This window comes from Archocentrus centrarchus, chromosome 7 (genome assembly GCF_007364275.1).
Source record: "Archocentrus centrarchus isolate MPI-CPG fArcCen1 chromosome 7, fArcCen1, whole genome shotgun sequence".
Classification (NCBI taxonomy): Eukaryota; Metazoa; Chordata; class Actinopteri; order Cichliformes; family Cichlidae; genus Archocentrus; species Archocentrus centrarchus.
The window spans coordinates 11,800,983-11,823,756 of NC_044352.1; the positions used below are offsets into that span (position 1 = coordinate 11,800,983).

Here is a 22,774-nt window from a genome sequence, read left to right on the forward strand (position 1 = left end):
CTTTAGTCACGTTACAGAAATTTTGGTGGAAAAAATTCACCTTCTGCCCACATAATCTTTTTAGATAGGAGATGTCAGAAAATGAATATTACAATCCAATATATAACTGTAGAAAGTGATGTACAAAATTGTGTATGCAGTCACCGACTCTTAAACACCCCAACAAGTCATCATCGTCTAATAATTATCTTTGGGTACAATTAAGCAAGTTCCACCACTCATAATAAACCTAAAAATTTAGAATCAAGTCCAGCTGCAAATGGTTTGATTTTTGATGAACTTTTATTTTATTTAAAGTAAATATTAAAGCAATTGGCTTTAAAAACAAAACAAAAACAACAACAAAAAAACTGTAAGTAAAAACATCTCAATACAATTACCAAGAAAAAAAAAACAGGTGTCCTTCAGTTTGATGCTTTGTCCAACCCACCTTCCTAAACGTAAATATATTTAGATAAATTCAAGATCATAAAGCAATTATCAAGGGCCATATACCTGTTTATACATTACACAGCGTGCCTTTATTAGCCCTTTATATAGGGCAAGTACGTGCTAGAAGGCAAGTGACAGAGATCATTTTAAGGAGGTGAGAATACATTATTAACTGCTGAAAACTACATTTCATGTGTGTGAGCTCTGCAGGGCGTTTGAATGCACAGAAGCTAGCAGGAATTCAGATGGTGACGCTGGCATGCACTGAGAGTGGGCAGCCCTTTGGCATACTAGCTGCAACAGCTGCTCAGCCCACCCCTCCCCCACCATCACCCACCAATACTACTACTACTACTACTACTACTGCTACCAGAGGCCAGGCTGACGTAACCTCTGCCTCACTGTGCTGTCAGCAAGCATGTCACGTGACGGTAGTCGCTAGTCAAACCGTGTTACCATCTCCCAGCCGCAGGTTGTGAGAACCATAACATCCTGCCCTTCTCTCTGTCACTCGGGGTCTCTCTCCCTCGTCTCAGAATATTCGGCAGCATGAAAACACAATGGAGTGTAATCTTCAGATGTTCTTGGTTAAAGCGTGGTTTGTCAATCAGCAGCTTAATCTCCTCTTGTCTGACATGCACTACGGCCTAAATCAGGATGCAGCTCCACACACAGTAAAGACAGGAGACTGTCCAGGAAGTCTTAGCTGAGCTATATGAATTCTAATCTTTCCCAGCGTGGCTGCTAGTCATTGGTGCCATTTTGCGTAATAGCCTTCAGAGATCTATCTTGTTAGTGCATGATTGTTTGACTTCTCACGTGGCCTGTGGTAGTGCAGAGGAGATCATGTGGATCCCAATCTTTATAAAGCTGAATCTAATGCTGGAAGTCCTTCTTATATAACAGTATAAAAGTGTTTCAGCAGAAATTGCAAATTAACTGAGTACAATAGCATTTTTGAATCTGATTTGTTTTCTACAGCGGTCTATTAAAATTAGTTTCAAACTGGGCTACGTACTTTAGTCCACTGCCATGTTTTCAATCTTTTGAATCCTTGCACGCAAATTTTAACACAACAGCGGAGTAGACTGGCTTTCAGATAGTTATTTTTTTTTTTCTAGTTGTGGTTCGTATTCCTGTGCGTGTTTCTCTGATGGCCAACGAATAAATCAGTTCAGTTGTATACAGAGTATTCCACATGACCTGTTTTTGCCCACAAACTTGCTATTTATGTGCTGTATTTGCTCTATGTACTCAACATAAATCATGATATTAATGAGAAATAAAGCCTGAAAGTTTAAGGTTGTGATTTATGTGCATTGTTAGGGTGCGTATTGCATTCATGCAGATGCCCTGAGCAGCAAGTCACAAGTTTAATCCCCGAGTGACTGGCTCATTTGCTGACATAAAATGCTCAAATTAGCCTTATAGATAAATTGTATGCTCCCACTATAAAGCTAGTGGGATAAACTATGAGTATATTACAGTTTCCAAAAAGGGCTTGTAGTTAAAAACTACTATCAAACCTCAGTTAAAAAGCAAAGCAGTCAAGGTGTTTGGGATTAAGTGGAAATTTTAGTGGAAGGCCTCTCTGTGGATCATATACACCAGTGCTGACACTAAAGGAGTCCTGGGTCATTGTCCTCCGTCCTGTGTTTCCTAACAGTGAGTCAAATGGCTGGTCAGCCATGTTTAATGCGATCAGATGCTGGGTGACACATTGCTACAGTGCCCTGACCACCACTTTGGCAAGGGAGACATTGGTGTTAACATGCTCAAAAGCATTGAAGTCATGGTATCTGTCCACTGTGTGCATTTTGCAACACTTATCATGAGCGGGAAAAATAGTATTATCTAAAAAGTTACTTTTGCCTGCTTTTACAGTCAGTTCCTGCATGCTTTAAGTTAATCATTGTACTTAAAGGATTCCCTTAAAAGTTAATACTTGTTATGCTCTCTCACCTTTGTTGCATGTCACACCTTCTGCGTCTCCCGACAAATAAAGGCAAAATTGCCCAAAAAAAAAATATATATAAAAAAAGTCATTGTATGCTAGATTTCCTTGGATTACTGTGAAGACAGCAGACCTGCATATTTGAGGAAGTGAATCATGCTGATACAATCACAGTGTGTGTTTGTCTGCTGTAGTCATCTAAATGCTGAAAGTAAATCTGTTTAAAAAGCTGTGACAAATGCTCGATGGTGCGTCACAGATGAAAGACAGCGTGCTCTTTTCATGTAGGGTTCTGGCCATTTCTGTGTCAGTGCGCTTGTGTGCGTACACGTGCATTTGTTTGGAGCCGATGACTAGTGCACAACTACACAAGCTCCAAATGATGAAACCACCCAGGCAGTGAAAACTGAGGTCAGTTTAATTTAGCTGCCCGTGAAAGGTTGTTTTAAACCTTTTTTACATTTGTTTTGTTCAACTCAGTCCATCCAAGAAAGGCTTTTTTTTTTTTCCAGCCTGTATTTGTGTCCCTTCTTTTGACAGGCAGGTGTTGTTTTGTTCCTCTAGGCTCCACCTCCTCTCTCTGCTCAAGCCCTGACCTGCTTTGCCAATAGAGTACAATACTCACTCTCTCCCAACAAAGAAGGAGATACCTGCTGATCCCATCTGGCGCCAGGTTTCAGAGAAAACAGTAAATGGGCTAGTCACACCCGTCTAAAACTGCCCCGTTGCCCCCTCCACACGGTGGCCTGTCTTCAGTGGCACAGCTGGCATGCTCCTATGGGAGTCACCCAAACTGGCATCATGCATGTCCATGTGGGGACTTCTCATACCAGCGTCAGCCCTTCTGTAGGTGGCTCTGTTAGTCTGGAATGCGGTTCTGCAGTCGCTGGCTTTTTCTACCACCCCCCATCTGTATCTAATAATTGAGTAGAATCAAGGAGCTGTTAAGATAGATTGTCTTTCCATGTTGCAAAGAATCACATTATTTAGACACCCTTAGGTGATTGAGTGATTTTTAATTTTACATTTTACAAAGGAACAAGTACAGCAGAATCTAGTCTGATGACTACATGTTGTCATTGTGTGTTTTGAATTGGTCATGCTGGATTTCAGGGATTGCCCCCTGCTGGCTGCTCATGGTAGAGATAACATGCTGGAAGCTCTCATGTCTATTGATCTTGTTGCTGCTTGTTAATGGTTAGAATACATTAGCACTAGCTGCGGAGTTTATGTTTAAAATAGTGCTGTTTCTTTGCTGTTTTATCTGCTTATTTGTTAGCATGTTTTCCTACAGTGCAGATTTTGGGACATACTCAGAAAGGAAGTAAGGCCATTCTTGTATTTGTGCAGGATCTTCATTATGAAGATTTGCTGCTTTTATATATTTTCTATTAGTGTGATATGAATATACACGGTATTCTGGACTCTGTCTTCATATTTGGAGAAGTTACCCTGGGCCCTATTCCAGGAAGCATGATCAACAAATTCAGAGTATAAAAATAAAGAGTTCATTAACTCGGAGATCAGCAATTCTGAGTTTCCTGTTCTAGAAAGCTGACCAGAGTTAGTTCAGTCAACTGTGAGTATGCTCACCCTGAGTTAACCACGTGTGTGAGTAGAGAAAGAAAGTCATCATCAATGGAGCCCAGACACTTGATTTACCTGCAACAGGTAAATGAAGATCAGAGCCTACATTTGAATTCAGCGGACTGAGGAATATGAACACATGCCAGTGCTGACATGATAAACAACAACAACAGGTGGCAAGAAAAGAGTCACTTTAATCAGCTCGTCTACTCTTATGATCATATACAGAATAAAGTTTGATATAAAATATAGAATTTTATATTCTGTCTGTGGTGATCATTTAGCCAGCTTGAACTTGATTAAATGAAGCTGAAATCCTGGTTTTACATGTGCAATTCTTCAGTAAAAATGTACTGATGGGATGTAACAGTCTCACTTTGTCGATAATAATGCTTAAAGAGATTTTCAAAAAACCCTCTGCTTTAATGTTTTCAATGTGAGCATTTATAATTTGAATTTGAATATCAGCCTTCACTGATAGATGGTGGCTTCCTGACAGCCACAGTAGAGATGTTTTACTGACTTACTGTTAATGCTAAGAGTTAATTAACTGTAATTTCCCCATTGTGGGATCAATAAAGTATCATTCATTCAAGTATTAGTAACTGTTTCACATTTAACTAAAAAAAAAAAATGCAGGGCAGCTTCCAAGTCTTTAATGGATGTAAAGTTTTATCAGAAAAGGCAAACATATCACAAATGTCTAAGCTTTTATAGAGCTATCTATATGCTGGTCTGCTAGATTTGAGATATTTCAGTATAGTTTTGGAAGGATGAGGTGTTTAAATTGGGAATACAGATCATGTTGGGACAGAATGGGTCCAAAACAGAACCATACAGGATGAGCAGGGACATGACTTGGAGCCAGCCTGATCTGGTCTGAATCCGTGATCCGTATCCATTTGGATTCCTCCTGCCGTGCAGGTGGACGCCGACCTGGGCCCAGTTTGCTGATCCATTACGGAGCCTGTGATTCCTTCACACGGCTCTGGTTCTGGGTTGACCCCACTGAGACTGATTTAGGTGATTTCCAGTGGAAAATATGTCGAGGTTCAAACTCTGAATTTTGATTCTGATCATTTAAAATGTTGTTTGACAGCAATCTATGAACACATTCACCATGAAATATAGTCAGATTACAATCAGACTGTGTGCAGCTGCTTTTAAAAAGTCACTTTAAATTATTCATGACTGAATGGCTGTAAGACTGTAAAAGCACTTATGTTAAGTACACAAAATAACTGGGAAACTGGGAATTCAGTGTGTGTAAAAACGTAAGCTTCGGCAAATTAATCCGCTCCGCTTTGCACTTGGACAGTGACTTCATGAATGAGGAACTGAATGGGAGCATCACTCAGCTGGCTCAGGTGCAGCAGGAGGGGAGGCGTCAGAGAGAAACTCAGGGTTTGTTGAAGAAAACCTGCCAATGAGTAGGCTTAGTTCAGAGTCTGTTACCTTGGTAACTGAGTCAGAGTTTAATTTAACTGTCTTGCTGGAGTTTTCCTCATCTCAGTGTTAACAAACTCAGAGTTGTTAGCTAAACCTGCTTCCTGGACTCGGCTCCTGGGCTTTTGGAGAAAAAAAAAATCTGATAGGCATTTTCGTTTATTTCTTATAAAATATCAGCATAGTGATCAGATTAGCTGTTAATCATTCACTGCAGCCCAAGTGTTACTGTTAATATCACATTGACCCTTTGAGTGTTAAAAACTGTTTTTGCTTTTCTCCATGCAGTGTCGATTGTTGCTGTTTGTGTGCAACATAGAGGTGTCACACATGTCTGAGCCTTTGTAGCTGTTCAGTATCAGTGCATTCTGACCTCTTGTCAAAGCGGCTGCTAATGCCCCACCTGCCTATGTATCCCTGCCCCTCTGTTATCACCCTGCTGCCTGTGGCACTCAGTGCCACCTCAACACCTGTCCTCATTAGTCCATGCATGCTAAGGCCCCCAAGGCCTCACTGTGTGCTTTTTCAGGGTTGGTGGTTTTTCATGATCTTTCATGATCTGTCTATGTCCAGGACTCTATCTGACCGGTTTACTCGCACAATGGCTCAGTCGAGTAACAAATTCTAACCTATTACAGACATGATTCAAGCATCTCTGTTCTATTCTTTTCTCCTTAATTACAAGTCTGTTACATTGTCTGTGTTGCCATTTTCCCAAGCCCCTTCTCACTCATTTATCGGCTCCCAACAGAACAATGACAACGAGACGCCGCTGCACTGTGCTGCCCAGTATGGCCACTCTCGGGTGGTGCGGCTACTGCTCGAGGAACTCACTGATCCCACCATGAGGAATAACAAGTTTGAGACTCCACTGGACTTGGCAGCACTGTACGGCCGCCTGGAGGTTGTCAAACTGCTGCTCAGTGCCCATCCTAATCTGCTCAGCTGCAACACCAAGAAACACACACCACTACATCTGGCCTCTCGTAACGGACACCTACCCGTGGTGGAGGTGTTACTGGATGCTGGCATGGACATCAACTATGAGGTATGTGCACATATTTTTTTTCTTCTTCTCTATGTATGTGTACTCACATGCTTCTTTTTGCAAGTGTTTCTTAATATTCTGTCATGGCTCAAACCATGTTGGGCAACTTAATCTGTCCTTGCAGCACTTCCTCTTGCTACTTCCCACTAAAGCTATGAGATTAATTGTAAAACTCTTAAGCTCTCAGTTTGCAAAGGAACTGTTGCGGTATCAAAGGAGAGCTGGCCCTGCTCCCCCTGGTGGGCCCTAGAGCTATGACTCCGTATCAAACTGTGCCACCCATCTGTCTGGAGATACTTTTCTCCTTTCTCTGTCCTCCTTTCCTCTGAATAAAAGATGTGGAGCCTATTCTGCATCCTTTAGGCTCTGCATCCTGCAGGGTTTTAATTAGCATGGCCCTGTGAGCTGGAAAATGATCTGCTTTGATTCCTCAACCACATAATTATCAGCAAAGAAGTGGACCGGGTAGTGGGCATAAATCTGCACTCTGTTTGTTTTACTCAAGTGTTGGTGCTGGAACAGAACTGCTGTATTCTGTAGTATAATTTATCTGGCAATAATATAAGAAATAATAAGATAATAAGAGCTTCAATGTTTACAATTTTTTCTCATAAATGCTCATGGCTTTTATTTGATCTGCTCAGACAGAGAAAGGCAGTGCCCTCCATGAAGCAGCTCTATTTGGGAAGACGGATGTGGTGCAGAAGCTTCTCAGTGCAGGTCATACCTCAAGTGTGCTCAATCCACATAGCTTCCATGTATTTAGCAAAAAAAAAAAAACCCAACTTAAAAACAACTGACTGTTCCTGCTGTCATTTCTCAGGTATCGATGTTAACATCGTGGAACAGAAGGGCCTGACAGCGCTGGACATTGTCAAGGAAATGCCCTCTCAGAAAAGCAAACAGATAGCTGCCCTGATCCTTGGTAAAGACCGCATGAGCAAATAATAGGGCTGCAGTGGGAATCATTGTCTTTATATCACATGAAACAGCTGTGATATAATCTTCTGTTTGTTCCAGGTCACATGATTGGAAAACACCCTGATATTGACCTTCCTCCTCCACCAGTGCCTCCACCACAGGAGAGCCCCAGCCCACGGAAAAAGGGTAAGATTTATCAGGAGTCCCCAGTCAGACATAATGGGTGATTGTACTATTGTAGCAGCAGATCGTTAAGCGGGGGTGGGGGGGTGGGCAGGAAAATACGATAATAGTTTAGTTATTATTTTGACCTGAGGCTTGTTTTGTTCCAACCTGTGTGCATTTTGACTCATAGGTGAATTGGAGAAGGTGAGTGAGCTAATCTCGGGACTGGCCCCAGGGCCCGAGGAGGAGAGCCCATATGAAGCTCTGTTTGAGGCCACTTCTTGCCACTCTTTAGACAGCCTCACCAGTGGCAAGTCGTCTGACAGGGACTCAGGACGACCTGATAGTGAAGCTGGAAAGGTCAGCGTTTTTTTGTTTTTAATTTGAAACCCACCTCTCATATACACATACCAAGACATAAAGTGAGGCAATGAAATGCCGAACTCCCACTAGAGGGAGGTAGTGATCCTCTCTTCTTATGACTGGGCCACAAAAATCTCCCAGAATTACTTTTCTTGTGTTGCAGTGTGGGTTTGCATTGCATCTATTGATACTGATTGTGAAATAATGATTTTTTTTTTTTTATTAATTGCATGACTTTTTTTAATTGATTGCATCTCGTATTACTGACGTACAGAAAGATCGCCTGGTTCCTTCATCACATCCTGGCCATGGTAACGAAGAGGAGATGAGCTCAGAGGTGAGGAAGTAAAGCCCTATTCATAGAGGACTGTCTCTATTTGTGGAGGTTGTGTAATGCAGCCTCCATTTTTCTTATGGAGGCAGTTATACATGAACATTTGGACAGTATTTTAGGGGGTTTGAATGCAGTAGAGATCATACTACTACACAGGATGAAGTCCTATTCATAAGATGAGATGGTTAGCTTGCATTGTAAGACTCGGTAAGGAACATTTTGCTATCTTTCATTAGGCTCAACAATTATGTGCCAGCCTATTTATGGTAACATAACACAGACATGGGAGGGAGTAACTTCGAAATCACATCAAGTCCCCCGGTAATACTAATCTCATGCGAATAGGTCAGAGGTCATAAAGTCAGGAGAAACTTTTGCTATTCAACACCACAGATTCTCACATGCACTTCTAGTTGTGCACAAATGGTTGTGACAGAGTACTTTTAAAAGTTAACTCCTCTGAAAAGTTGGACATGTTTTCTTACATAGTGACACGGAAGCTGCTGGAAAAATGACAATCTGTCACTGAGGACGCCAGTTTTATTTTAGCTGTGGCCGCTTTCATTTTCTTCATGGCTGCTGCTCAATTCAAACGGCTTCTTAATAAATACTCAACTGAGTGCAAAATGGGGCATGGGCATTGGGTGTGTAAAAGTAAATGGGAATTGGTAAAGGCAGCGTCAGAGAACCATTCTGGTTTAAACTGTTGCTGACCGTAGAGGGCGTATTGTGGATTTGGATCATTAAGGCTCTCCTAATTTTGTCAAATATTTTCAGACATCTGCCTTGTAGTTTCTAACCTGCTGCTTCTTTTTCACCTTCCATCCCTTGACCTTTCTTCAGGCCATGTATACTAGCAGCAGCACAGAAGAGAAAAGGGAATCAGTGGAAGAGGAGGATCACACGTATGAATTGTTGCTGACTGCACAGACCAAAATCCCGCCACCATCTAGCCAGGAGTCCCAATCCCATAAAGGTAGTTGCGTGCATTCAGTATAATCCAAAGGGAGGAAGTTACATTTAGAAAAAGCATATTTTTTTTTCAGTAAATCTTTTTCATGTCTATGCTCTTACAAGATATTCTTGATCAGCTGTCTTCACTTTACCCTGTTATATCTGTATATATTAGGGGATCTTTCATTCCTGACATGAATATGTGAGAGCTCTGTCTCTAAGGCTCTTTTGCTGCTGTTTGATCACAACAGAGCCTCAGCAGACCCTCCTCAGTTGTGTCTGGTGAATGGCACCGCATGTAATTGGATTAAATGGGATTAAATTAGGAGGCCATTTTGATCTCTAGTTGTTGATGTAGATGTTTTAAAATCATACCCTTGGGACCTTTCAGCTTAGTCAGCTTGACTATCAACATTAGATAACTGGGCTGAAGTGTTGGAGTCTAATCACGGATGTCATCATGCCTTCCCGATGGAAATGATGGTGCTATAAAAAAGGAATGACTTTTTTTTTTTGAAACATGAATTGGACAGAAATGTTAAATGATTAGTTTTTCATCTGTTCTAAACTGCTCTATCATGTCTGGGTACTCAGTGCTGTTTAAAAGGCAGGGAGATTAATCTGAAGTCTGTCTGACGCTTAGACCGATAATGGCGCCATGCATAATACATGATTTTATTATCCATCACTTTGACATTCTCCACATAATGTCTCTCCTGAAAGTCAGAACCAACAATAGGTTTGCTGTAACTCTGAGCTAACCAGTGTACATTTGTCTTCTTTTTATTCTTTTTTTTTTTTGTCTCCTTAGATGAGAATACCACTATACTGTCTTCCAACAGTGTCCTACCTCAGGTATATATAATGCTCTTCTTTTCATCATTTATTCATTGAATTTTTTATTTTTTTTAAAGCCTACAGTAACCATAACATAACAATCTAGATCACCATGGTTGTGCCCAGTATTATTCACTATTCCTTGTAGTATTGACTTGCTGTCTGAATGTATAGTTTTCTTATACCCCATAGAGTGCACTGCATGTGGAAGTATCCCATGGTGCCTGATGAAAATAGTGCAGAATTCAAGGTCACCATCCAAGCATTGTAGACCATCATGCATTGGCTGAGATAAAAATTATAGAACTGCCACAAAGCATCATATCAATTATGACATTAGTTCTAGTAGGTCAAAGATTCGAGCTGAGCCAGCAATCCTGACAAATCATCTGATTGCAATGCCGGTCCATGCCAGCTGATACAGTTCCTGTACATGCTAATTAACAGCCTGTTTACAGCTGCCTCTGCCTGTGCAAGCCACTTTGGAACCCATCCTTGACCCTAGCTCCTCTATTTGATGCTGTTGCTGACCTAATCAGTGTCTCAAAGTTAGGATGAGATGAAATGACCAAAGATATGCGTGTTAAGTTAACTGGTGATTCTAAATCGGCCATGGATCTGAGGGAGACCCAACCCGTGTGATTATAGCAGATTTTAAAATGAAGATGATGGTCTCTTCAGAGTCAGAAATTCAGCAGAAGTCCTCTTAAAGTGCCGCTGATAACGGTGCATCTTTGTAAATCTGCCTACTCTGTTTATTACCACTGTCATTTTTATTGCCCGTTCATATTTATCATCCAGGTGGCAGCATTTTATTATTGCTTTTAACCACCTCTACAACTCCTCTGCTGCCCACAGTGTCTAGCTCCTATTAGTTTAGCTGTGCTTCTCATCTGCCCGATGATAATCATCTTATAGTCATCTGTGGTTTAATCTGCAGCCTCCTGAGCTCAGCCACATCATAGCTAATGTAGGCAAACATGCCACCACGGCTGTAATGCAGACGCCCAGGGAGGTAACATCTTCATTTAACAATAGACAAGCCAGGATAATTAGTCTGGCTTAACTATTTGCTAACTGGGCTTCAGCAGAGCTACTATGGTTGTCTAATATTACAGGAAATTTGATTAGCGGCTGTTCTCTCTCTTTTTACCTACTTTAGCATAAACCCTCTGCCCCAAACGACCTCAGAGCCCCAAGTAAGACGAAAGACACCCTGCACCCTCCAGGACGAGCGGGCCGAGGGGCACCAGGAGGTGAGTACGAGCACTGTCCTCAGACTTTGGATACCTAATAAGGTACAACTGCTGTTGGTAAAGCTGTGTGAGGGTAAGGAAAGATGGACCTGACACATCAGACTTGGAAAATCACAAGCCAAGCATGTCAATGAAATAGGAGAAATGCATCTGAGTTCGACGCATTTGAGATAGGCTGGCTTGGATTAGCACAGCCGGGGAGTGCACGATTGGTATTCTCGGGCAGCAGAGCGGATTTGGCTTGTCAGGAGCAGGTTGACTGACATTCTTTGGCGAGTGGGCTAGACTCGTTTCATTGCTAGTATGAAACTGAATTCTTGATCAGATCGTGACATTCCTATCTTAGATCCACATCCCCGCCTAAAGCTGGATATGCCACTTCATCCAGTCAGGCACGGAGCAGAGATGAGGAGCGTAGCTGCTGGGTTTTTCTTGATACATATACAGATGTCTTCATTGCATAAATTTAATTTTAGCACATGTTTGGAAAATAAACTGCAAAACGAAGCCAATTAGACTTCTTGAGTTGGTAGCTGTTTCGCGGGAGTCATGGGCTGTTTTTACATAGTTTAGGGGGTGACGACAATTTTTTGGGGGCAAAAGATTTCTCTGTAATTTCATCACAAAGAAAATGTGGATCAGCTGCAGTAACATTACTATAATATCTCTAATTTAACAAATATGGGAATTCTTTGACCTTAAAATAAATGGAAAGTAGAAGATAAAAAAGGAGAGAGAGGAATTTTATTTATTATTGCTGATATAAATTAGAAATAAATTTTTGGCATCTATTTTTGCATATTCAGAGTTTCCATTGTCTCACTATCCCTCTTTGAGTTGATGCATAAACCCCTGTAAACAGCTGGCCCCTCAGATGGTTAACAATAATGAGTTTAAACATTAAAATTGTAATAATTTGTCATGAAAGAGCAGAGCACGTTGCATAACGAAGCTCAAGGATTAGTAAGTGAAGTTTAAAAACATATATGTATATATATTCTCCTTTTTTATCTTTGGTGATTCTAAAGTACTCTTCATTTCCTTTGTTAAAACCACAAATTTGGTTCCTTATTTTCTTTTTCTTTTTTTCTCAACAAGTTAAATCTGTTTCCTGTTTTATGTGTTACATAAGCCCGGGCAGTTAGCTGAGCCTAAATGTTTAGTTCTGCTCATGTGGATATGATCTTATGTAGTCTATGGGCCAAATTCTTACCACTGTGTGTGTCAAGGCTCAAACTGTGTAGCAGGTGGAGGACATATGCAGAGTCAGCTATTGATGGTGTTTGTTGTCTATCTTAAACACATTCCTGCTGTTCTCAGCTGTAATGCACAGTTTACTGACAGATTCTCCCTGCTGCCTGGTGTTTTATAGTGTTTCCACAGCAGTACCTGTAAGATTACATGATTCTCCACAGATAATAAAAAAAAACCCCATTGGATTAAATATTACACAGTTATGACCAGCAGTGGTTCCTATTATTTCTAACCCTTTCATAAACAAAAATCTCTTTTATGCTTAAGAAAATTAAACCTCAATTAAAAAAAAAAAAAAACACTTAAAAGTATTTTTATTGTAATGCTGGTGGTTTTTCTTTGGCTCTGGGTCTTATAAAACTCCCCTATGCGGAGAGGAACATGTGCATGTGCAGTTAGTTTAATACAATCAAATTCTGTTCTTCAGTCGTTAATAGTACGTTATTGTTCTTTTAAAGTATATTACACACAGAGTTTCAAATTTCTTTGAAACTAGAACAAAATCAGAGCATGCTTTTCCAGGGGCAGCACAAGTTGACTTTGGATTGTGTAGAAATGAAGTAACAAGCAGCCCTGATTCCACAGTGTCTGCAAACCAAACATAACATCATCAGGGAGATATGGAGCTGTCGCTGCCAAATGAAATAAACACCCCACTTCTGTGGTGACTTCACCCATCCATAAGAGTTGTAAAAACATCAGATTGCATCTGCACATCCTAGAACTGTATAGAAAGCAGCTCCAGTGGTCTCTGCAAGGGTTAACGCCATATGAGTTTGTTGGAATCGCACTGATGCGATCATAGGGCGTTCACACTCCCTAGCTGCCAAGGAGAGGGTGGGTGTTTGGCTGTGATCTTGACATATGTGTGCAGTACACTCACTCACCCCTTCTAACACCCCACGCACACACACTTTTCATATGTGTCAAGTGTTTATTAACTTGTGTAAAGGGAGTTTAGGGCGTTGTTTGGCACACTCCCCTCACTGGAAATGGTCCCTAAAATAGTACTGAGGTGGTTTGGTGAACCTGATGTAGATAAAACTCATTCACAACCTGCTTTTTTTTTTTTTTTCTTTAGAGTTTTCTCTCCTGTAGCGATAACATGACCGCACCAGGCACATTTTTAGCATAAAGCTGCTTTGTGAAGGACAAACAAAGTGCTGCAACAGGTCGATACTTGACTGTGGTGTCTCTTCCCCAGATCCTCTGTCACCAAACACTCCTGACCCTGTCACCCTGGCAGATACTGCCCTCACAAGCCCACACACTCCTGCACCATGTGTCACAGGACTAATTATCAGAAGTCTGGCTGCTGGAGGACAGGGTGATTCAAATTTCCATTCCTGGCCCGCCATTAGGGTCTAGAATTAGAAGCTAGAAAACACAGAGGGCTCCCAAAGCAGACAACACAACACATTACTGCAGTGCAAAGGGAGACAAGCTCAGCACGAGGTAGTGTTTTATTTAGTTTTTTTTCCCTAAAATCAAAGCATCAGCGACGACAAGCCGTGGCTGGTTGGACTGTGGAAAAGAGGCTTAGGTGGCAGTAAGTCCTCGGGAGAGGGGAGGAGGAAAATCTAATTGTTTTTAATTGCACCTGCCAGTCAGTCTCATTAAGGTTGTTTTTGTTGGAGAAGACAGCCAAAAAGTAAGTTTCACTCCTCTGAGTGATATTTCAGACTTCTTTTATTCATGCTGTGTTGTATATTCTGCGGTGTTAATTTTTCCTTGGGGTACGTTCTTAGAATTCATGTGTATGTTTGCATGAAAGTTTACTCAAAATAGTGGAAGTTCTTAGTGTTATGTCATTTTAGGAAAACGGGCCTAACAGACAAGTGGGTCTCTGTGGTGCGGCTACTCAGAGAGATGACTTGCTTCAGCTGCCTGTTTCAAAACAGTCAGGCACCAGCAGATAGCCGTCAGACGGCTGCAAGCTGAGTTTGGAATTCAGTCATTTCTCCAGCCAACATACGCCTTCTCCTTGCTCCATCTCTTCTCTCTCCCCCTTTTTCTCTTCGTCACTCCTGGTAGGAAACAATTACAGATCTGTTTCAGGGCTTGTGTGGGTGGTTTCTTATTAGCCACACTCTAAGGATCTGCCCCTCATTTGGAAGTCCACTTTCCAGCTATTACAGACTGCTTTCTTTCTTTGTTGACTTTGTCTGTTCCTTTTCTTTCTTTCTTTTTTTGTCATCTAGATATCTCTCAGCTCAGCCAGGATCAGGAAGCAGGTGTACCAGAGCAGTTCACCGGCCTCCTGCACGGATCTTCTCCCGTCTTTGAGTGCTGTGAGGAGCCCTTCCGGCTTCCAGGTGTTCTGCCACCCACCCAAGGCCAGCCAGAATCAAAAAAGAGGGCCAAAGCAAAAGAAGGAGTTACAGCAGCTGCACCGGCACCTAGCCGTCCTAGCATGGCCGCCATCCTGACAGACTGTGATCCAAAAGCAATTTATGCTACTGTGAACAAGGAGCCTAGGGACTTGGCGGCTGGTGCTGTATCTGCCGTCAAGATGCGCCCTCCTGGGGACCTGAAGCTGGCCCGCAGCCTGTCCAAGTCTGACTCAGACTTGCTCGTGTCACCTCCTAATGAGGAGGAAGGAGGATTGGGAAACCGTAGCGAGTCTGTTTCTAACTGTAGCACGGCTAAGAAGAGACTTGAGAAATCTCCCTCTTTCACCTCAGAATGGGATGAGGTAAGTGTTTCCTCATCTTTAAGACAGAAACCAGGTTACAGTCTCTGTACCTTTTGGTGCTTTAGTCTGTGTTTGTGAACTATAAAAAAAATAATGTAGGCTGTGGGTCAGCAATGAATAATGTGACAGATGTTTTATAGATGTTTAATAAAGATGTTGAATAAAGTCAACCTTTTTTCCAGTAACTTAACTTAGAATAGAAAACCTAAAAAAAAAAAAAAAAGACAGCAGGTGAAACCATAGACTGTATATAAAGGATGGATACAGGCACCATGACATCACTCGTTGGTTTTTGTTTCAAAAACATTTGTCATGAAAGCCTTTGTATGCAAACTATTAATATTATGTGGAATGTGAAAATTGGTTTTTAAGCAAGTACAAAAGTTGACCCTTTAAAAAATATATTTAGAGCATAAGGATATTATCTAGATTTGCTTTAGTGTGCCCCCCCCCCCAAATTTCTGATGACTGTAATGAACTTGAACAACGGCTCTGCTCATGTTCTCCCAACTCAAAGCTCACCTCGTCATGCAATTTGAGCCAAAACTTGTCTCAAACATTAACTTTTTTGCATTAACAGTAATCTTTGTGTTAGTACATTTCTTTTATTAGGAAGCTGCAACGTATGAAAATATTGTCAGAATTCTGTTTTTAAAATCTTACTTGGTTAAAACTTTTTTTTTTCCTCAGTCCCACCATGTTTTAGTATCACAGCACATATTCAAATCTAAATATATTCCCTATGCATGCAGCGCTTTAATGCTTTGTCTGGGATGTAGATAAAGAGCTGAGTACAGTCACAGTGGGAAGAGATTAGAGAAGACAGGAAGATGGGGATAAAACAACTGAGAGACTGAAAGAATAAGACAAGAGATTTGGAAATTGAGATTCAGAGAAGACCTGGAAGCCGTAGATCTGTCTCTTCAGCTCTTGCCTCCTCCTCTTGTAAAGGCGTCAACCCGAATCTCCATAGAGACAGACAACCCTTCAGAACGCAGAAAAAAAGCACACAACTGAACAAATACAGTGTAGGATTGTTCCAAAAAGGAAAAAAATCCTCTTCCTTTTCAGAGTTTTTTAGATTGTGCTCTTTTGAGATGCGTAAGTTAAAAACAGGTTCAATATTAAGTTTTGTAAAACTTGGATGTTTTTTTTAGTATCAGTTAATATATTATATTATACAGCCATACAAGATACAGCCGACATGGCTTCCTCTTTGGCTCTTTCGCCGTTATCCTACAACAATCATCTTATTGTTGGCAGAATTAAAGAAATCCTCTGTAAGCTTCTCAGTTAAGTTTTGCATCAGCTGTCCACTAGCGTCTCAGTAATTTTCACTGTACTGTTTTGTGTTCTGCTCTGTTTCTCTTACTGATAACATGCATCTGTGACGCTGCTACACACGCAGTCCAGAGGTGACTTGTACGTTTTATTTATGATGCCTGACCATCCTGAGCAAATCGCAGGCTCGGGTAGCACTAATGCTTTCTCTCCCCACAGTGAGGAGATCATGTTGCCGTCTGGTGTTTTTTTTACATGACCCCATCAGAACAACCCCAGTGAGCTAATAGCAGCTTTGAGGTTAATGTCTTGGCTGCTGTGGGCCATGGTTTGCATGCAGGTGGTCAGCTTATATATGCTGCCAACTTATGGTACAGATACAGTAATTAGACTGTGCTGTGCTGAGATCCTAAAGCTTTTAAGTACCTCTTTTTTCCCCTTTATGTGTGAGAGTGCATGCAATCAATCTGAATTATGTGTCATTGTTGCAGCATTTTGCATTGTGACACAAAGTTTCTATTGCCTTATACAGTTTGTCGTGCTCAGCAGATGCTGGTATGTAACTGTTTTCCAGATTTTTTTAAATGAATTTTTTATCCTTCCAAAGTCAGACCTTCTTATTTGGCAGCGTTGTGCTACCACGAATTTCTAGATGTGTTGACGTTGCTGCAGTTTGCTGCTCACTGATGGATCTTGATAAGAAATATGGCACCAGCCCATAGAGGGGAGGCTGTAGTTCAAAGCATCTTTGATGAGTATTTATGCTATAAAATATTTGCTCTATATGGAAATACTGATCTCAACATTTCCATCTTTAGCTGTTTTGGATAAAGAGGGTCCCAAGGCCTTTTACATGAGTTTTGTCCAAGTTCAACAGGCTTTCCTATAATGAGACAGAACTCAGCACCCTGGCAATATGGCTCGTTCATTCTTGGATAACCTTGTCTCTGAGCTTTTATGTATGTATGTTCTTGAGTTCTTCAGCCTTTGCAAGCATTACTTTAGTTTATAGTTTTGTCCAAGGCTGCCAAGGAGACACTTGTGGAAAATGACTGAGCTTTGATATGCCTCTGTATGCACTGAGTGAATGCCTCGCCTCCATTAAAGTGTACTAGACCACGTTTTGACAGAGCCCATTCATTCTCAGCTTTAGCCAGTAGGAGCTGTTCTGCAATATTGTGACATTAGTGAATACTCAGCTGCTCCCTTATTCAGAAGGGGTCACCAGAGCAGATACATTTGAACGGTTATGTATGTATTATGTTGGGGCTTTAAGTATTGCAGACAGGTGTACTATATATCCTGGTTTGTGTATTAAATGCAAATTATACGTCAGCCAGTTCTGGGTAATTGTATATATGGGAGTTGAAATCCTTCTTGAAATCAAGCCAGATTTTTACCAGGCACAACCGGACATGGCATGGAACAAAGGAGCTGGCGTCAGTGTGGTTTGCAAAGCGGCTTGCAAATGCCCATCAACTAATAGGCAGACTAAAGCTACTTAAATAGCAGGCTTCTATGAAATTTGCTAATTAGAATTGCATAAAGGATTCAGCTGAGCCATCAGCTGATGTTGGTGGGCTGATTGCAGCTGTGCTTGAAGATTGGTGTGGTCCCAAATCTCATTGGCCTTGAGAATCACAAAATGTTATATAACTGATGCTGTTTCTTATTTACTTTTTTTTTTTTTTTTTTGCCATGGTCATTATTTGCTGCTGAACAACGTTTAATAGTTTAAACCAAACTTTTGCTTTTATGAAAGTAACCACTGAAGTCAAACCTTAAATCTTAATCATGATTATACATACCAAATGGGTCATTTTAGTTTTAAAATCAACATGTCGATGCCCTCTGGTGGACAGACAGTGCATTACTGACTCTGATTCTATCATACCTACCTGATTGGCCAGTTCTTTGCTGCAGTTTCTAGTTGTTGATTCTCCATCATACATGCAATGGCAATTTATATCTGCAGTAAGGTAAAATTACTGCATTTGGATGTAGCAGTTTTTCTAGCTTGATCAGAAATAATAAGTATTAATGGAAAGCTACCATAGCCTAAAGTGTAATCTTTACCTCTGAATATCTGAATATCCAGAGGTATTCACATTGCCTTCCTTTTGCAGAATATTATGGTAAAGTGGGGGTAATAAGCTCAATAAAGTGTGTGTTTGGATCTTTTTAATTCCCCTTTAAAAGTCTGACAGGGTACTGTTCATTCTAATTATCTAGTTTAATGAACACCTCACCTCCACAAACTGAACCTGAGGGAAGTGGCCTGTGAGAGAGTGACAGGATTAAGGCAGCTGTGACATTACTTGGTTACTGGAGCTTTCTGCTCTTCCTAGATATCCTCAGCAGTCCACAATAATCCGTGAGCTCCTGAGTCCTGTTGTATTCTCCCTGGTGCTTTCTCCACAGATGAAGTAAATAGACTAAACATGAGGAGCGATCCATTTCTAAAAGAAACAAGGCTGAACGGGAGTAGCCAAAACAAGAGTTTTTTTTTTTTCTCTTTCATTTCCAGTTCTACTGCAGAATAAAATGTAGCACGTTTGTACCCAAAAGAAAGCTGCTAACCCTTAAACCAGCCTCTGATGGATCTCACATATGCGCAGCCTCCTCGTCATGCTCCCTGCCCTAGTGTATACTGTATTTATGAGTGATGCAGCCAGTCGGTTAGAGTGGATTCAAATTACAAACCCAAAGCTGCAATTATACAACAAAATGTGTTTATTCTGAAAGAATGCTGTGTATGAGCAGGTTAGTGGTTAACTGCATTTTTCCATACCAATATTGCTTTTTGGACAACACGCTGAATCACATAATGAATTTTTGATTCATCTCATTGGGAATAGGTGTTTATTAGTGGCCCTCGTTGGCTGGTAAGCTTCTAAAATCCTTTGATAAGCTATTTCTTGTGTCCAGTTTTTGAGCCTTATTTAAATCTGATGAACTCAGAACTCTTTTTCTTCTCACATGAATAGTGATTCAGATAGCTGTAAGTTCTGTGCTCAAAGGAAGGAGCGAGAGCTCTTTTTTTCTCTCCCTTTTTTCCTTTCAGGGAATAAGTCTGCATTTGCTTGAAATAGAAATATTCACACCACTGATTTAAAGTGCATAACAAATGAGAGGAGTGTGTGGGAGAAGCAGTGAAAGTTTCATTGGGCGTATCCTTGCCTACACTTTTTTAAAAAAAAAAAAAAATTTTTTTATACTGATGTTGGGAGTGTCCCATGAAAATTGAAAAACTCCCTTTTCTATTTGCGCTCTCTCTCTCTCCCTGCCTTCTCTTCAGCTGTTGTCTCTCCATCTGCAGTGTTTGCTTACTCTTGATCTCCCTGATGTGCTGTGGCAGCCATCTTGCCGGTCACGACTGGCTGCTCTGGAGCACTCCACAGAGCTGTGTGACAGCATTTGTGGTCCCAGGACATTACCAAACCCACCCCCCCAGTGCATTGACACACCTCTTATAAAAACATCTTTTTTCTTCTTTTTGTAATCTGGTTTGCTAAATATTCCAGTTCTCACACCCTCTTCCCCTTCCTTTCAGTATCGGTCCCACTCTTTCTCCCCCTCCTTCTGAGCTAGACAAACCCTTGGATGCACTGCCTCTGGTTTAAAGACAAGGAGATTTGACTTGCATGAGGTCTTGGCCTATGCATCTCTCCTTTTAAGGAGCTCTGAGTGTGTATGTGTGTGTGTGCATGTGTGTAAAGTGCATGCTAATGTGGGTTGGTGTTGGTCCTTGCAATCAGACTGAAGATGACAATCCAGGGGGGGCACATTGTGTGGGCCAGCACTCTGAGCTCCACAGATGGGAGGAGAGATAAGGAGACGGCAAGCTTCAGACAGAGACAGAAGGAGAGGGCCGCTATCCACTTCCCCACTTCACTTTTTAACTTCATTTTCGATTCGCACTCCACAGATCCAATAGCCACTATGAAACCAGCTTTTGTGAGTATTGATTCCCTTACAGGCAGCAGCTCTGCCAGAGGCTCATTAATCTTGTCTACCTGCTATAAATGAACTGAATGAGAAAATAATTAATGCTCTCTAGCATTTCTGTGGATATAATATATATTTTTAAAGCCTTTCTGATTGGTATTCACTGATTGAAGGCAGTTGCTTCATTGATTAGGAAATAAAATGGAAACAAATGAGACCCTCTCTCCCGGGTTGTCCTGCTCTTTCTTCCAGAAGTTCATCCTCTGGTGTTTTTCACTCGCGCGCAATTTCTTTGCTCTTGTTTGCGTTTGCATTTGAATCCACGTTCATGGGATCATTAAGGCTTCATTTGTTTTCTGTGGCCTCGCTGTTTGTTAAGAAGTCCCATGTGTTTGACCTGCTGAGATCAAACGAAACTGTGGGTGTGTGTGTCAGAACTGCAGTGCAGCCAGCGGGGCAAATTTATTCTCTGATCCCCACCAGGGGGAGAACACAGCAGAGCCACAGGGGGCTGAGACATGCAGCCACTACTTAGTATAACTAGTAATTATGGCAAAGGAATGTCCTTCCTGTTTTAAGTTTAATTGGAGATATTTATGTGTAATGCAAAATGAGTGTTCAAGAGTTCTGAGAAGGGACATTGTTCATAAAAATATAAGCATGACATTGGGCTGTTTCAGGAGGATGTTGATGGGAATGCTGACAGTGCTTTGTCCCACTGTGGCATTGAGGTCTTGGCATCTGCTACACACAGGTTTGTGTTTGTGTTCCCCTTGATGCTTTTCACTAGTCCATAGTTTTCATCCAACTCTTGTTTTGGTGCCAGCTTGCCAATTTGAGGCTGGTGGTCTGGGCACACGGTCTCTGCTGCAGCCTTTTGTTTCACCCTCAACACACTGCCAGGTGTCCTTCAGCGCTCCCGCCACCCCCTTCTCTCGGCTTTAGTTGGGCATTGTTCAAGGCTGTTAATGAAAAGACAGTTTGTGTTTTCACATCCCGGTAGGATAGCAGTCCTGCTATTCTGCTAAGTCATCTCAGGGCAGCAGGCCTACTGTGAGAAGCATGATGAATGGGTTCATGTCTCTTTAATCTCACTCTGACCATCTCGCAACACTGCTGGCTCTTCAGCTGTTCACCTCCACCTCGGGAGTGACTTCTGACCCCTCCCATTGTATCCCTGTGCTCATAGTGAGCCTCTCTAACAATGGAAGCCTCTCCATTTCAGTTCTCTGCATTGATTCGATCCTGCAGCACAAAAACACATCCCACTTTCTCTCCACTATTAATTCCCATGATACTGAGCATCCCAGTTCTTGACCATGAAATTCATAGGCCTTTTCTTGCTGTGAATGTGATTTACTTTGAGGAAATCACTAGCTGGCATCCCCTGATAAGGATATATTTACCAAGCTCCAGCACACCTACCTTTCAGGGTAGCTGCCTTGAAATCTCATTGGAGCAGCTAACATTCCCTTTTCCATTATGCTGGATAAGTGAAGCCAATACAGCAAGACAGAATGCAGCTGTGTGTGTGTGTGTGTGTGTGTGTGTGTGTGTGTGTGTGTGTGTGTGTGTGTGTGTGTGTGTGTGTGTGTGTGTGTGTGTGTGTGTGTGTGTGTGTTCATGCATGCATATGAAGGATTGCATTGTGTTTAATAATAATAATTTTAAAAAAAAGGTCTGTGCTTTAACGTAAGTGTGAGCTCATTTTAAATGCATCCAGAATTCACATCTTTTATCCGCAGTGGTGAGTCTTTCAGAAAGGCATCTCGAGATTGGAACAGAATATTTCAAACTCGACTTCAGTGTTTAAAAGTACACTGGCCTGTCTTACCTCCTGAGCGGTGTAGAAATACACTCGAGCAGTTTATTGTGTGTCAGAGTGAGATCACAGCTCCTTATTGTGCCCCTTTTAAGAGTGATGCCACTGATGGGGAGCATTATTCTCCTTCGACTACAGACCTTGGCCACTTTAATGAGGCAAGCTCCCTGCCTTGTCTTCATTATCTCACATGCTGCAATTGCTTATGTATGTGTGTGCTTTTTACTGATTAGACCCCCAGTTGATGCCAGCGTTCATCAGTCGCTTTCTAATTGCTTTTGTCCTGCCAAGCCAACCTAATAATTTAGGTTATTATGAGAGCAACATAAACCTGTCAAGTTGAGTTTGATATCAGAAAATAAGTAGCCATGCCTAGGTGAACAGAAAATCTAATGAGGATGCAGTTAGTGTTTTTTTCTCTTTTTATGTCACCACTGGAAAAAAATGTCATCTACCATGTTGCAGAAACTTAAGAAG

The 22,774-nt window shown here is 41.4% G+C and overlaps 1 protein-coding gene across 8 annotated transcripts in view; it reads left to right on the plus strand.

Moving 5' to 3' along the window:
- Nucleotides 1-22,774, plus strand: part of anks1aa (ankyrin repeat and sterile alpha motif domain containing 1Aa) — a 67,653-nt gene that overhangs the window by 20,760 nt on the left and 24,119 nt on the right. For all 8 annotated transcript variants that reach the window (XM_030733143.1, XM_030733147.1, XM_030733148.1 and 5 more), the window contains 10 exons: nt 6,171-6,467; nt 7,112-7,187; nt 7,291-7,392; nt 7,488-7,574; nt 7,744-7,913; nt 8,191-8,253; nt 9,094-9,226; nt 10,016-10,059; nt 11,204-11,297; nt 14,753-15,246. In XM_030733143.1, coding sequence (XP_030589003.1) covers nt 6,171-6,467; nt 7,112-7,187; nt 7,291-7,392; nt 7,488-7,574; nt 7,744-7,913; nt 8,191-8,253; nt 9,094-9,226; nt 10,016-10,059; nt 11,204-11,297; nt 14,753-15,246 — 1,560 coding nt within the window. The remainder of the gene's footprint in view (nt 1-6,170; nt 6,468-7,111; nt 7,188-7,290; nt 7,393-7,487; nt 7,575-7,743; nt 7,914-8,190; nt 8,254-9,093; nt 9,227-10,015; nt 10,060-11,203; nt 11,298-14,752; nt 15,247-22,774) is intronic.